Source organism: Kwoniella europaea, chromosome 1 (genome assembly GCF_036810445.1).
Source record: "Kwoniella europaea PYCC6329 chromosome 1, complete sequence".
In the NCBI taxonomy this organism is placed as follows: domain Eukaryota; kingdom Fungi; phylum Basidiomycota; class Tremellomycetes; order Tremellales; family Cryptococcaceae; genus Kwoniella; species Kwoniella europaea.
This window is the reverse complement of record NC_089487.1, coordinates 13282140-13298145: the sequence shown is the minus strand read 5'-3', so window position 1 is coordinate 13298145 and position 16006 is coordinate 13282140. Positions and strand designations below refer to the sequence as shown.

Genomic DNA, 16006 nt, shown 5'->3' with positions numbered 1-16006 from the left:
TGCAACGAGGGTTGCTTCTCATAACAATAGTAGTCAAAATGACATTGAGCATACAGAGTTATACTCACTTCCTAGAAATGCACTCACCGATGTATTCAATCAACTGCTGGATTCCCTTTCTGTCCAACTCTTCGCAATAATATCGCCCCGATAAGCTACAGAAGAACTTTCAAACAACATCGTGTTCGATCAATACGGTTGAATACAGGTGGATCTCTTCCGTGCATCTTTGGTAACGCTGGTAACTGATGGACTTTTTACGGAACGATGATCAACCTTTAACATGGTTAATTCTCATATCCTGAAGGAAGGATCCACCTGTGATGATCGCATCGCGAATTGAGGAAATACAAAATAGCTGCGAAATTTCTTGGCGGTCAAAAATAGATCAAGTGCCTAACACTTTATGGCACTGGAGATCATGTGATTACTTTTGGCTTCTTGAGGAACTCTACTGTACCATCCTACACCTCAGGAGTAGGAGAAAACCGAAACACAACAATAAGCGCGGTGCTAGTGCATACAGTCCTGTGGACACTGCTCTGCCCCACCTTACCTCCTGTACCTCCTTGCTCAGTCTGCCTTCCATGTTGACCTCCAGCTCGACCATCAATAACCAACGATCACAAAACGATTCATGGATCCATGGCGGGCCGATGGACCCCGCGGGGGAATGTTGGGCCGTCCTGGATGATACTGTTTGATATGATTGGGAAGATCCTGAAACTCTGTTCTGATTGGGAGATGACGGGGTGAAGTTAGATAGGTATAAGAAGGGCAGAGCAATCCAATATTCGAAGACCATGTCTAGCCCTAATCTCGATAGACACGCTGTGAATTTTCGATTTACGATTCACAATGACTACTAAACATACTGAAGTTGTCTCTCACGACGACGATAAACCCGCTATCGAACAAATCGATAATATCGATACTGAACTTCCGCCTCATCCAGATCTCGAGGATGGAAGTCCCGATAAAAAGAAGAAAACGGCGAATAACCAATTGGATGAAGCTCAAGAAATCCTGGCTAGATCTGGACATGTAGAATATACTCAAGAGGACAATAAGAGGGTGTTGAGGAAGATTGATATCTTCGTTTGTATACCTATGTGTATTGTGAGTGTGACTGTTTGTGCTGAATAAGATAGAAGGAGGATGCTATGGCGAACCTTATCCCTCAGTAAATATTGTGTTGACTATAGTTGTTTTCCTGTTCCACTAGGTATACTGTATTCAACAACTTGATAAGGGTGCTGTGGCGCAGGGAGCGGTTTTCGATCTTAGGGAGTCGACTGGTTTGAAAGGTTCGCAATATAGCTGGTAAGTACGGCAGCCGTATAGGAGCTTCTCTGCGATGATATAGAGCTATTCAACTGATACTTCGATTGAATCGCAAACCATTAGGCTCAACTCCATTGTGTAAGTTCAGTATCTAGCCCAGCGACTTCTTCAAAGACACCATGTCGTGGTGTGGCTAATTGTTGATGCTCATTGTCTTGACTCAGATACATCTCACAATTGGTCTGTCAACCGCTCTCGAGTTATGCTCTAGTCGTCTTCCCTGGTAAATCTTTTTGCTAGTCTCGATATGATCTTCACTGACTTTGACTGTAGTCAAATATTGGGTCATGTTCAATTTCATCTCCTGGTCAATAGTCACCATCTGCAGTGCTGCCGCAAAAAGTTTCGCCGGTCTGATGGCAGCTCGTTTATTGCTGGGTGCATTCGAAGCTACCATTCTACCTTCTTTCGTTTTCATCAGTGAGTAATCCCTACCTTCGATTTGAAGGGGACTTCGATAGCTGATATACATGCATTGTATGACGGTGATAGCTCAAATGTGGTGGACTCGAAGAGAACAATCTTACAGAACTGTGGCCTACCAAATTGCCAATTCGCTCGCTTCACTTTTCGGACCATTATTGGCCTTTGGCGTAGGTCACGTTAAGAGTGGTATTAAGCCTTATCAAGGTATTTTCATTTGTATGGGTGGACTATCCTTAGCTATGGTTCCTTTGGTAAGTCACTCTCTACTGCACTGGTCGAGTCAACGGTGTCCAACATGACAGTGATCCTTATCAACTAGGTATGGTACCTTCTCCCAAACTCTCCAACTACTGCCAAATTCCTTCGAAAAGATGATGACCGTCTGATTGCCCTCGAACGACTGAAAGAAAACCAAACTGGTACCAAGTCATCTACCTGGAAGTGGAATCAAGTTTGGGAAACTTACAGAGATCCCAAGACTTATATGTGGGCGGCGATGTATCTTTGTACTGCCACCCCTTCGGGTGGTATAGGTAGTTTCTCGGGATTGATTTTAAAAGGATTCAACTTTGATTCTTTCCAGGTAAGTCGGTCCAGAACGCAGTTAGGTGGATACAGTATGAGCTCATGCACCTTTCCAGACTACACTCATGCACATGCCCACTGGGGTGATCGGTATTTTAACTCTCTGGATCGGTATCTGGTTCACCAACAAATTCAAAGCTAGGTGGATCGTCATCTTGATCATCACTCTCGCTCCGATAGCTGGAGCGACGGCCATTTGCAGATTACCTAGAGACAATACTGCTGGATTGATGGCTTCTTTCTACATCGCTTATATCTTGGCTGGTATCCGTGAGTGTGTCTAAGCAACTTAACCTTCCTCAATTGACTGACGAGTGGTCCCATGTTCAGAACCCCTCTTGTACTCTTGGGCGAATCTTAACGCTGCAGGAACGACCAAGCGAGTGGTAACGTTCTCTACTATGTTCGTATTCCAATGTGCCGGAAACATCATTGGTCCTCAAGGTGGGTTCCGAGATCATCTTCGCATGTGCTCATTGGATATTCCAGTGTGACACCTCGACTGATATCTTTGCACGATATATATAGTATACTTCGAAAGGGAGGCGCCATACTACTACACCGGTCTATACGTCGATATAGGCTGTTGGTCCGTCCTCGTCCTCCTCATCATCGCAATGAGAATCTACCTAGCTCAATTGAACAAGAAACAAGCTGCCAAGAGAGCTGCCATTGGTATGCCAGCCGAACTGAAAGATATGTCAATTATGACCATCCAAGAAGCCGAGGTGTATAAAAAGGAATTGACAGAGCATATGAAAGTCAATGGGTTGAATCAGGCAAAGTTGTACGAAAATGCTTTTGACGATATGACCGACTTCGAGTAAGTGATTGTTCGACACTGTACACTACGTGGTCTGGGCTAGGATTTGTTGGCTGATGTGCTTGTTGAACGTGCAGGAACCCTGCGTTCATCTATGTCTTGTAAGGGAGTATGAGTATGGGGTAGTTAGATAACATATCGCAGAGATGAGGGATTTGTGGATGTGGCAAGATATAGGAGAGTGGTGCAGCTGAGATGGAAGTCCGGAAATCAGGAATTGGGCCATGGATGTACACAGGAATGCAATTGGATACTCGGCAGTAAATTCTGTTGAAGCCCATACATACGATGCAGATACATGGTCCAATTCTTGGCACGTGCAACTAGAGATCTCCTCCGCAACTGCCACAACAACTTATAACACATTCTAGTCCCGGAGTTGAGCCATTGCATATATCTGACTGAATGACTCGTGCATCTCTATAAACACATATAACTTATGATTGCCTGAACGGGAACATACGATGCGTCGCATGTGGTTAGTACCAGTATGACAATCATGCCGTAATTTTATCTCGATCGTCTCCGGTTCAAAAGTGAAAAAAGGTAATGTTTTAAATATACGCCACCCCGGGCATCAGGTTCGGCATGGACCATGGTCATCGATGACGTCGAGATTGATGATCCACGAGGATGAGTATACCATGGAACCAAGATGTATGAACCCCCCGTACATGGAGAGTAGAACAGTATAACGTCGCGTAACGTAATTCTTGGACTTCCCGTTTTATCAAGACCTCCTTTTCATCCCCGAAATCCAATGTTCCGGTAAGAATCTGTAAAGGTAATCATCATGGGACCCCAACCCTACTCTCAAAATAGTACTTTTATCTTAGATTGCGGATTACAACATCGCCACGGGCCTCTTTATTTAGCTCACTTTGAAACGTGCAGTACCATTACTACTCCGACCATGGCAGAAGTACAGAGTGAGTACCTCTCTCGCTCCATCAATAGGTAGGTAGGTGTACAGAACGATTGATTCCGTGATAACGGCAGCTGCATTGCAATTAGCCATAGATGAAACGTCTGGGGCACCTTGGCTCGTACAACTTCGGAACCTTTGTCTCATTGATCGATCGATGACGACTCACACCTATTCTTATTTATGCTATTCTTATACTAACCTTCGTTCCCGTTCACGTTGACCATTATCTTATTCATCACCGGAACATCCGGTCTACGGGAGTACTAACTACTTTGAGTGACCGAAATGAGATCTCGATATGGGAGATGAGCACGAGTACTGTTAGATTGGTTAGATTAGCTATATTAAAAAAAGAAAGACCAAGTGATTTGGTTCTACCCTGCCGGCGAATGGTGCTCACCTCTTTATTGCTTCTTCGAGGATTATAGGTTGATTGTCATCGTACGACATGTTCTATCTTATATCGTACCCTATACAGGTAAATACTCCTCGCCGTTACCTGCTGCGTGTCTTCCGAGAAGAAGAGAAGAGTATTTGGTATCGTACGATGACATGATTTACGATAGAGAATTGTTCGATGGAAAGTAATGTCTATTCGATCATGAGTATCCAACTTGAATAGATATATAAAGAGGCGAAATCTATCTGCCCCCCTCTTACTTATCAAATCATCAATCCAACATACTCAACCAGCAACTAACCGTTTAACCTAATTTACCTTCGATCCAACAAGATGAAATCCGCCTCCATTGCTGCTCTCGCCGCCATCGGTGCCGCCTCGGTATCCGCCATGCCATCTTCGTATGCGGCCTTCAAGAATGCCCTTCACAGACGGGCCGACGGTCCTACCGATACTCAGGTTTTGCAATACGCTTTAACCTTGGAGAACTTGGAGAAGAGATTCTAGTGAGTTCGTCCTCACATCGTTTCATCTCGATCTCATACAGTATGCTGATCATTTGTACCATGTCTAGTGCCGATGCTCTTAGTCAATTCGACGAAGCTGCCTTCCAGGCTGCCGGATACCCCAACTGGGTCAGAGGTCGACTCAGTCAAATTGCGGGACACGAATCCGATCACGTATCTTTGCTCTCCTCTGCCTTGGGTAACGATTCAGTCGCTGAATGTACATACAACTTGTAAGTGACCCTCTCTCCCTCTACCAGTCAGCCAATGAACCAAACTGAATCCGTATCTTGTCGCATTTAGCCCATACACCGACGTCAAATCATTCGTTGGACTCGCCACTCTCCTCGAGAACGTTGGTGTTTCCGCCTACGCTGGTGCAGCCCAATACATTTCCAACAAAGATTACCTCACTGTTGCCGCCGTCATCCTCTCTACCGAGGCAAGACATCAAGCATGGGAATCATCCGCTGTAGGAGGATCAAACCCTTGGGGATCAGCGTACGATACTCCTTTGGACTTGAACATGGTCTACACACTCGCTTCAGCATTCATCACTTCTTGCCCTGACTCCAATGCTGCTCTCCCAGTCAAGGCCTACCCCACCCTTACCGTCGGTGATGGCTATGCTGCCGGATCACAAGCTTCATTCACCTTCGATGATTCTCACACCGCCACCAACTACGTTATCTTCTATGAAGGTCTTGGATCAAGAGCCGTCCAACTTGACGAGAACGACCAAGCCACCATCCCCTCTGAACTCCAAGGTGTAGTTTACGCTGTTGTGTCTACCTCTTCCGACCCCAAGGGAGTCACCACCGATAACATCGTTGCCGGACCTGCTATCTTGAACTTTCCATTCGGAGCTTGGTCCGAGAACCCCGCTTTCGCCGGTTAAAAGGTCATGACAGATACACGGACATTTATTGATATGTAGTCTTGGATGGATCGAAGTATGAAAAGAAGTGAGAAGAAGTAGACTCAGAAGTAATTTAAATATAGTATAATCATCGCCTGGTATGTAAGAAATGTATTGTTCTTTTCAACGTCATTGCCAGAGTTTGGTTAGCAATCATCAAAAAGAAGTAAATTCGAGCATCATCCATCAGTGATCCCCTCGGTCCTAGGCAAGTTACTGTGGAAATATCAGGTGTACAAGAGATTTTTAGTGCGGATATCAATCATTGATGCATGCTACTCGGAATCAGAAACTCATGATAGATAGTTTATGCTCACGGAATGACAAGTTCCTCACCCCGGTCATAATCCATCTTTCATCTATGATTTTGCATACTGGTTGACATCTATGTTCATTTTACTCTACGATGTTTAACCGTCGTAGGCGACAAATTCAATTTCAACATCGGTACCTCCAGCTGGAAGTTCAGCAACTCCTACACAGGTTCTAGCAGGTTTGGGTTCGGGCATGAGTTCCTTCCAGACCTATTTTTAAAAAGGCATATATAAGCTTTTGTTTACCACAACAAAAGTGCCTTGACCTACCTCGTTGACAGCGTTGAAATCTCTCGAAAGGTTTGAGAGGTAGATATTGGCCTTGACGACGTTTTTGAGTGACATACCGGATCCCTTGAGGACGGCATCGAGGTTCTACGGAGGAATCGGAATATCAGCTATCTATTCCAGGGGTCATGCAAGGAGATAGCTCACTTGGATAACTTGTCTGGTCCTGTCTTGGACCTGAAAGAGTATGACGCTTGACAATCAGCTTTCAAGAAAGAATCCATGAGCGAGAAACAGCGACTCACGGTACCTTCGACCATCTGACCTTCCTTGGTCATACCTACTGATCCAGAGGTGTAGACATAGTTTCCAGCTCGGACAGCTTGAGAGTACTAAGCTGTCTGCATCAGCAACATGATTGTAGTATACTCCGAAGCGGTAAGGCAGACTCACGATTCCGGGAAGAGGAGCAGGAGCGTCTTTGGTGAGGGTGTATTCGGCAGGCATTTTGATGTGTTTTAGTGGCTTTTGTTTAATGAGTACGAGCAAAGTCTGGCTTGAGAGTGGATTCTGTTTGTAGATAGAGGAAAGAAAAGAAGAAGACAGAGAAAAAGAATGATAGGTAGCTTTTTTAAACAGCAACATAGATACAGAGGACTCAGTCGGTTAATTCGACCGGGACTCACTGATCAAAAGTGGGGGATAGTGGGGGAAGACTTGCACGCCTAAAAACCTGCGAACTTCGTGTGCCTACGCAACAGGTAGTCTGTAACGCCGTTGTTTCCCGGCCAAAATGTGATTGAGCGACACGCATGAATTATCCATCCATCTTGCTTCTTTCTCTTTCAACCACATGAGACTCAATGTCATCGTAGTAAGGAGAAGCCAATAGCAAATGTATCAGTGAGTACATGACTACTCTTGCTTCCCTATGCCTCATCACAATCATCACAAGGACGAAACTTGCACGACATTTGCACGTCAGTACGACAACTCTACTTCCAACCCTCTTCCATCTATTCTGATGGTTGTGGGAAGACGTAGAGTTTGAAGGCGTTCACTTCGCACTATCTGACTTTATCATCGTCTCTTCACCTTCTCAATCCTTATCTAGAAGTGTAGTAATGTGATTTGCTGATGGGATTTACAGTTTGTCATAGTTCATGCAACCTGTTTACCTTTTAAACGCTCTTTATCCTTAGGCGTACCATCTCGAAACCTTTCTTATATCCTTATGATCAATACGCTTTCAGTCCCTCATCTGAGTAAGGTCAACCTTTTGTTGTACCCATGTTCAAGGTGAGGTTATTATGTTATTCAATACATAATAAAGCGAAGAAAGAATTAATTCGTCTTGACTGGGCATGTCCTCGTTCGTTTACTTTTTACCCCACTGAATGTGGGACTAATCAGTCTTGTCGACATACCATATTGTACTATGTTGTATCGCAATCTACCTTTGATCTGTCTATGCATCGTGTATCGTCTGTCCATTGTCCGCTGTGCTACTACAAGCAAGGGTGTTTATCCTTTATCATCCTGCATTGAAAATTTCGGAAGTGGAGGAAGACCTTTGTCAGCTCAGGCACAAATCAACTCTTTCAGCTCGAACAGTATATATCTCGGTATCTCCTCTGTCCATGAATACATGACATAGCATGATATAGCTACATCAGTTACATTCATCATACAGCTTACAACATGCTTAAAGACATAGTCGAGCGGCCCTCCAAACCGCCTTCTGCCCCCTCTGCACCGACGCCCGGAGGAGCTGGGTTTCCCGTTGCCGTCCATAGATCTCAACGCCCTTCGGCTTTCGCAAAAGCAAGACAGCAACAGGCGGCTCGGCAATCTGGCCAAACCTCCAAGGTTGTAGGAGAAGGCAAAGCAGTGGATGTAGTGCCCTCGATTGGTATCTCGACTACTCCTCACAATGAGGGTGTTTCGTCCCAGGGGAATTTGTCAGAGATGGAACAAGTGAGACGGAGTGTTGAAGTCGAGAATACCCGAAGAGTCGAGGGGATGTCATCTGCAGAAAGGGAGGACGAGGTCGAAGAGCTCAAGGAGAGATTCGGTAGTGGGATTGTGGATCTTATGAGGAAGAGGAAAGAGGCTAGGGAAGGTAGATCTTCTCAAGTTGTCGAAGCCATACCGGCATCGAACGAAAGTGGATCGTCGTCAAGACCTTTCGATTTGACGGACGCTCATAAGATACTGGACGAAGTGTCAGAGGAGAACAGGAGGAAATTGGAGAGTATGAACGATCTAGAACGAGACCAGGAAGTCGAAGAATTGCAAGAGAGATTTGGAGGGAAGTTGATGGATGCACTTAGGAAGAGGGCAGAAGCGAGGATAGCGTCAAGAAAAGGCAAGGAGAGAGAGGGGGATGGACGTCCTGCAGATACTGCACCGACCACTAGATCCAGTGATCGTAGTAAGTACCCAAACAGTCTTATCAGTCATCACGGTAGTTTCTAATTGGATTCTGTTTCGTCAACTAGCTTCTACATCGTCAACCACAGCCCCTTCCATACCCGCCAAACACAGACCACAACCTCGCACCCACCCCGACGATCCCTCCCTATCAGAACTTAAAGCATATTTCCCCTCTGTCCCCTCTGAATCATCCAAACTCGCTTGGCTCCAACCTCTTCCCCCTTCCACCAGCTCCTCAGCGGATTCACAGCGATTTGACCTATCTGGAAACATTCTCTCAGCAGCTGAACAAAGTGAACTTCCATCTCATCTCGGACTACATCATCATGGGTCGTCACCTGATTTAGCAGGATATACGATCCATGAAATCCTATATCTCTGTAGATCGACTGTACCGAGTCAGAAAATCACTATGATGGGTCTGCTGACCAAGGTATTACGAAAATGTAAAGAGGGAAAATACGATGATGGAGTTATGAAAGAGATTGAGGAGAATGAAAGTATAAAGAAAGCTATTGATCATGGGGTGGAGATACTTGCTGGACTATCTAGGGGTATCGGCGTGATTGAATCGGGCGTGGAATTGCTATACGAAGCGGTAAATGGATCAAGTTGGACTTGGTTAGATGACAACCAAGATCTAGATGGACCTGCACGTTTTACACCAGATGATAAAGTCTTGTCGATACCTTTCGAAGATGTTTTACCTAGATTGAAAGAGTTATTATCGATCGAAGATGGTTTATCGATAATAACGATCTGGCAACTTGTTCGAATACTCAGAAGAACCACTTACATCTCGAAGGATCTGTGCGAGGTCATTTGTCCGATCATATCGTCAATTATCAAGGTACAGGTGGTAGCTAAACCTTGGCCACCTATGACCACCACCACTTCTTCTCTCAATCGATCATACCCTTCCATAGAGGCCCTCAGGTTGTTGAGAGACATGATCGTATCTTCAAGAGAATGTGCAGAGGATCTAGTGAACCAAGGAATATTCGAGGGAATCTTGAAATTCGTAGTAACCGCTACGTGGGATGATGAACAGTCAAATTCGGAATATACCTCTTATTCACTTCAACTAGCTTTAGAGGTACTGAAAATCTTTACTTCTCTTGGGAAGTATGGATTAGCTTCTAATACCTTGACGTCTTCCTCGGAATTATGGATATATCTAGGTAAATGGGTCAAAAATACTGTTAACAAACAAGACTCGACGGAGGAAGAGACAAAATTGTCAGAGGGGTATTTCAAGTTATTGGAAATTTGGATAACATGTGCTATTGATCCTCATCGAACTACACCGGAACATGATCTCACTTGGGCACAGGTATCTGCTATGAACTATCAGGATGAAGCGTTATCGATTCTGCAGTTTTCGAAAGACTACGATGTACTTGCGTCTAGCTTGGAAATGCTCGGCGCGTGGGTCAAGGGAGTCAAGATCAATGGTGTGAGAGGCGGAGAAGAGGAGAAGGGATCTTTGTTTCAAGGTCTCAAGGAGACACCGCTGGAAAGTCTTGTCTTGGAAATAGCGCAGAAGGATAACTGTGGAAGATCGGATGAAAGATTACTTGCAGCTGCTGTGCAAGTCCATCGACTACTTTTGTCATCTCGAGGACTATTCTCAATCGACACCATCGACAGACTGCAAGCGAAGATCCCTACGTCGTCCCGTCATTTATCCAGATATCTCACTTACCTCCAATATGAACTTCTCTCACTCACCGTCCCCACACTCATCACATCAGAATGGCTATCCCAAGCATTCAACTTATTCCGTCAATTCCAGATAGGTGATGAACCACTGGCTTTAGATTTACTCGACATATTTCTCAAATCGGATTTATCCAGTCTTCTTCCAGAGATCAAAGAGATAGGACATCCAGATGGAATACAGATCCTTCGACCTTTACTTCAATATTCGATCTTACCCTCCTCTGAATCTGTCATTGGGCCCCATCAGCCTACCCATCTATACCTCAAGGCTACCACTACTCTCAGACCACCGGCCCGGGTGGAGAGTAAAGAAAAACCTGCTTTACCCGGTTTACCATTGAGGGGAGATTGGTTCTTCTCCCCTCTTGATGAGTTGTTGAGATCCGGTACAAGCGAGGCCTTACAGCAGATCCCACCTGATTGGAATGCCACGGAAGTTCAAATCACCCGAGCGACTTTGGTATTGGCGAAATTGTTATACGTCAATACTAATGGAGCGGAAGGTTTAGGATCGAAGGATAGAGCGAGATCGATCTTAGGTCTGATGAAAGTCCATATGCTGGAACATGGACAGACTTCCTCGAATGTCGTTGATGAAGTAGAAGTGTTTAGAGATAATGTTGTATCAGGCTTGATGAGGGATTTAATGGGTTTGTTGACGACTACCACTATGACTAAGAATGGAGAAGAAGATCAAGAGAAAGATGGACAAGGACAAGGTGAATTGGAAATCATCTCAATACCATTCTTGGGAACAGGTGTACCATTCTATCAATTTTATCAAGATTTCCTACAACTCTACGAATCAATATCATTCTCCGATCCATTATTCACTCAATTATTACTTCCTGTGTTATCAATGGATTATTCGAGGGATTATAGGAAATTGATCTGGGTAGATCATCATTCCTTACTCAAAAATATCCGAACAAATCTCAATCAAGTACCGAACATAGGTACGATGAAGAATTATTATGAACCTTTAGAGAAGGATCAAGAGATATTAACTTCTTACGCTAGAGCGGTTGTTTCGGGTTTGATCAACAGGGAGAAGAATGAGTTTATATGGAGTATAGCCATAAATCATTTATCGGGGTTGTTTTGGTCAATGGATGACGGAGATGGTGAAGGGATGAAAGAGATGAGAGTAGGGTTGATGGTGATGATTCTGAGTAAAGGGTCGGATGATCTGGTTAGAAGTGTGTTGAAGTGGAATTTCAATGATCTGAATTTGGATGTGAGTGGTGGTGTGAGTCAAGGGGAAAAGGAGAAGAGGAGTGACATCGTTGGGAAGTTGCTTGGTGAGAGGGGATTAAAGAGGATTGAAGGAATGATATAATAGTTGAGTATTACGACTAAACATATGAATTAGTGCAAAATAGTGCATGCATCATTTCTTATCATGTTAGAACATCCGTACTCGTTGACCAAGTCAGACTTGCAACTTTACAATAAGAAGCGTTATACTCGTATTACATATACATCTTTCATCAATTCCACCAACCTTGTAGTTCTTGTAAAGTAAGATGATCAAGCGAAAACCCAACGTACGTTGTATACTCGTTAAGAGTCCAAAGGGAAAAGAAAGAAAACGATTTTCAACTAATCATAAACAACGAAATGAGAAGAAAATAGAGAGGGGAATATGTATCACCGTATCAACCGACTTGGGAAGATGGCAGATAGATGATGTGAGACTGGGTATATTTTATATAACTTTGACTGATGTAGATCAACTACCATATCAAAATAAACTTTTAAATTATTCACATTAGAAGTCTCTAAAGAACGTAGACAGAGATCTGTTGACCGTGAATAGACCTTCTTCGTGATCTCCTACTGAGATGTGAGGACAATGCGTCGCCAGCTCTAGGGAGGAGACCTCTCTTCTTTCGCCTATGACCAGGAGATATCTCGTCAGCTCAAGTTCACATTTCTGGCAGATAGAGAAACCCCGAGTTACACTCACTTGCAGTACTTGGCACTTGTACTTTCCGCACCCTCAGCCTCAACAGCAGTGGTAGCTGGGGTGGTAGACTCGGAAGCGGGAGGATCAGCAGCGAGGACAGGAGGAGTATTAGCCTCGGATTGAGTTCCATCGTCCGTGTCCGCCGAAGCTTCATGATCTTGAGTTTCCACCGTGTTCTCTTCATCTTCAGTCTGACTAGTGGTCAAAGTGATCATATTTCCTATTGCGGGAGGATTGGTTCCAGGAGCCAGAGAGTCGATGATCGCTTGCCAGTTTCCTTTAGTCAATTGGTTCTTGTTTGATCCTTCTGATCCCCACCATCCCAATCTACCGGCACCGGTATCTCCTACAGAGGGAATGAAAGTAGTGATGTCTGCATTGTCTTTCAACTCGGCGAGAGCAACGGGAATCTTGTTTCGGAACTGACGATTGGAACCGGTACATTAGCATTGTGGTTACACGATGAGGAAATGATTAATACTCACCTTGAGGTTCTCAAAGTAAGCGTTGGGGAAGACATATCCAGGCTTAGGGGTACTGGAACAACCGGGTTTCTGAGTGACACCATTCTTCCAAAGTGGATTACAACCTGGCAATTGAGAGATAGGTCGCCACAAGCCAACTTCCTCATCTGGAATCTTTCCATCTAATCGACACTCCCAAGAGTTAGGTTCCGATTTTGTCTTCTTTAATGGTGCACAGGCATCGAGATTATCTCCTGGACCTTTGCCATATCCACATTGAGCGATGGCATCCTTGAGTGTCTGAGGGACCCATCCGTTGACGAAATCGGCGTGGAAGTTGTTTCCCGTACAATCACCGTTGGAAAGTACCAAAGTACACTCGTCGTTTCTCCATGGATGATCGGCGTCGAGATAATAGTTGAACTGTTAGGTTACATCAGCAAGATAATCCAATAAGAATAGGGCGTATGATACTAACTTCCGCAAAGATGGTGGGGTATTTGATGGGGTGGGAAGAAGGACAAACGATACCGTTGGGATCGTCGACAAGATTAGGCCCATCGTAAGATTGAGGCCAGGCCATATGAGAGCTAAGAGTGATGATAGTCGTATTACCACCGACACCATACAAATCAAAATCGATTCGTACTTACAAATGATCGGAAGAAGAAGTAGCACCATTCGCTAGACCACAAGAAGGGAAGTAGATACCCATCGAAATGGAGCCACAACCGCCAGGGTGGGAAGTACCGTTGGGTAACCATTGAGTTTGAAGACCGTGATCACATGAGATCTTGATACCTAAACTTTGCGTGGCGGTCAAATCCCTTTTCATGGCTAATCCTGAGATCATGTTGAGACCAGGTGGGAAAGGCTGAACATCCTTGTTCTTGTTGAAGTAGTATACTCTGACACCACCAAGCACAGGGGTGAAAGTGTTATTGGGATGTCGGTAGTACAGTTGACTAAGTGGGATACAGCAATTGGTCAGTCATTTTGTAGAAAGGAAGCGTGATCCAAAGGGTAGAATGAAAACCCACGGTGCCCAATAATTCGACTTGTCATCACCGATGATAGTTGAGCTACAAGCGGCGTTGAGCTGAGTCTGAGGATCGTTCAAATGCCCTAAAAGTTGATATATCGTCAGGATAATGTAACAACACTTCAACGACTTTAAGATGCGATATTTGGAAAGCGGAAAATCCACTCACAGTTGAAATTTGATGCGCCGACCACACGATGTACGTGACCCGACACGTCGTTAGGATTGACTATGGGGTCCATCCTACTGATCGTGAGCGTCTGAAGCTGAGTAACGATCCAGTGGTCGGCAGCACCGAGGGCAAGACTACTCATGATGGCGGAGGTGGCGAAAAGGGTGTTGATGTAAGAAGATAACATCATGTTGTTGAATTTACTTGACTATTATATACGTGGTGTAGGGTGGTTCGACCAGCGAGGGATTGTGAGGGCTTGTGTGTGGGTCAGAGAGGAACGAGGGTGGGGTCGAGAGACGGTGGTAGGTGCAGTTCAATGAATCACTAAAATCGAGGGTTAGGTTCACTTTAGATTGATCTTCGTGCGGAGCAACCTAGGGTGATTGATGGTGGGTAATGGGTTTGGGTTCGGGTTCGGGTTCTTGGATGTTTTGGTTGTTGACGTTGATAAAGGAATGTATGTTATAAGCCGTGAGCTGGCGTCGAAGTTGTTATTTGACTTTTTCGATCTTTTCTTTTCTGTGAGTGTCGGTTTAATAGAACTAATCGATAGTTGTATCAAAGAAAGAAGAAGAACGGGTTGATGTAAGGAAAGTCAAAGGTCGGTGTGTAGTCTGGTAGAGTAGACGATGGCGGTGGTGGTGATATCCGTTTTCTTTTGTAATAGAAATCGGAGTGGAAATGGGAATGAGAATTAATTATAGGATGAGTTTGTTTGGGTGACAAAAGAAGAATAGAAAGGAAAGGGGGGGTCGTTGAGTATATATGTAACAGTAGCAGCACAGGTAGGTAAGAGAGTACGTTGTCTGATCTATTGTTTGTACGTTGTTTGATCGATTATGACTTTGATGAGGAGAAAGGAAAGGAGTCGTCAGTGGGTCCAAGCGCAGGTATTTATACCCTAACGACCACACACCGACACACACACATCGTACACACATCAAAGGATCTCTTGTTACCACTTGGCGTTAGTATCCCGTCAATGTTATCCCGTTAAGCTCCCGGCTAAAGCTCTCTCAAACGCACGCACAATTCCCACTCTACTCGTTCCTTTACTCTTCTACTCCTGCACATCACAATAAAAAGTCAATCCCAGATAGACTCTTGAACATGCCTTGTCTTGAAGCTTATACTGATGACTAATTAGATGACAAGGTTTGTGCGTTTTGAAGAATAAGAATAAGAGTATCCGTGCGGCGTTTCATGTTTACTGTATGTGTGTGCGCGCTGTAAAGTATCGTACCCCTGACTCGCTTTCGCCTCGTGTCCCCTGATCGATAAATACAAGCGATATTGTCGAGATTGGTTAGAGGTGTTCAACTTTATCTCAGCAGACTATTGAACCTGGTAAGCATCTTTGGGAGATTCACAAACATACATCTTCAACTCCGTCGATTTTGGTTCGTTCCGAGAGTGGGAGGAAGATAACGAAATATAGTGTGGCTAAAATAATGTCGGAAAGCTTAAATGCCAGTGGTGTTTTGTTTGATGTTTTACTGTATGATCACTTGGCGGGGATCTGTCTGTGTTTGAGGTTCTAGAACGAGGGTCCCATCCATCCTTTCGTTGTCCAGCAAAAATGTGCTGTGTTTATACGATCTCGAATCGTGGCGAGCCGAGGCGGCAAGGTCGAACTTTCTTTCCATCTCGGGTGAATAACTCTGATGGGAGAAACATGGTTTAGCTATGTTTGTGAAATAGAGAAGAGAAGCGCAATTGGAAACT

General features: G+C 44.5%; 5 protein-coding genes across 5 annotated transcripts; 3 read left to right on the top strand and 2 right to left on the bottom strand.

Moving 5' to 3' along the window:
* Window positions 1-858: 858 nt before the first annotated feature.
* Window positions 859-3283, top strand: V865_005066 (uncharacterized protein; the record flags this gene model as incomplete). Its single annotated transcript, XM_066228839.1, has 11 exons — window positions 859-1119; window positions 1226-1323; window positions 1408-1422; window positions 1509-1567; window positions 1618-1764; window positions 1837-2021; window positions 2090-2353; window positions 2412-2625; window positions 2686-2799; window positions 2884-3178; window positions 3256-3283. 11 exons carry the CDS (start codon window positions 859-861, stop codon window positions 3281-3283), a joined length of 1680 nt encoding a protein of 559 aa, XP_066084936.1.
* Window positions 3284-4839: 1556 nt separating this feature from the next.
* V865_005065 (uncharacterized protein) lies at window positions 4840-5910 on the top strand (the record flags this gene model as incomplete). Its single annotated transcript, XM_066228838.1, has 3 exons — window positions 4840-5012; window positions 5081-5245; window positions 5316-5910. 3 exons carry the CDS (start codon window positions 4840-4842, stop codon window positions 5908-5910), a joined length of 933 nt encoding a protein of 310 aa, XP_066084935.1.
* Window positions 5911-6341: 431 nt separating this feature from the next.
* V865_005064 (uncharacterized protein) lies at window positions 6342-6980 on the bottom strand (the record flags this gene model as incomplete). The annotated part of the gene is made up of 5 exons (XM_066228837.1): window positions 6342-6455; window positions 6516-6620; window positions 6681-6710; window positions 6779-6865; window positions 6927-6980. 5 exons carry the CDS (start codon window positions 6978-6980, stop codon window positions 6342-6344), a joined length of 390 nt encoding a protein of 129 aa, XP_066084934.1.
* A 1194-nt stretch (window positions 6981-8174) lies between these two features.
* Window positions 8175-11970, top strand: V865_005063 (uncharacterized protein; the record flags this gene model as incomplete). Its single annotated transcript, XM_066228836.1, has 2 exons — window positions 8175-8907; window positions 8975-11970. The coding sequence occupies 2 exons, from the start codon at window positions 8175-8177 to the stop codon at window positions 11968-11970; spliced, it is 3729 nt and encodes a 1242-aa protein (XP_066084933.1).
* A 442-nt stretch (window positions 11971-12412) lies between these two features.
* On the bottom strand, window positions 12413-14468 carry V865_005062 (uncharacterized protein; the record flags this gene model as incomplete). Its single annotated transcript, XM_066228835.1, has 7 exons — window positions 12413-12527; window positions 12601-13022; window positions 13086-13487; window positions 13543-13654; window positions 13718-14029; window positions 14105-14189; window positions 14276-14468. The coding sequence occupies 7 exons, from the start codon at window positions 14466-14468 to the stop codon at window positions 12413-12415; spliced, it is 1641 nt and encodes a 546-aa protein (XP_066084932.1).
* Window positions 14469-16006: the final 1538 nt, after the last annotated feature.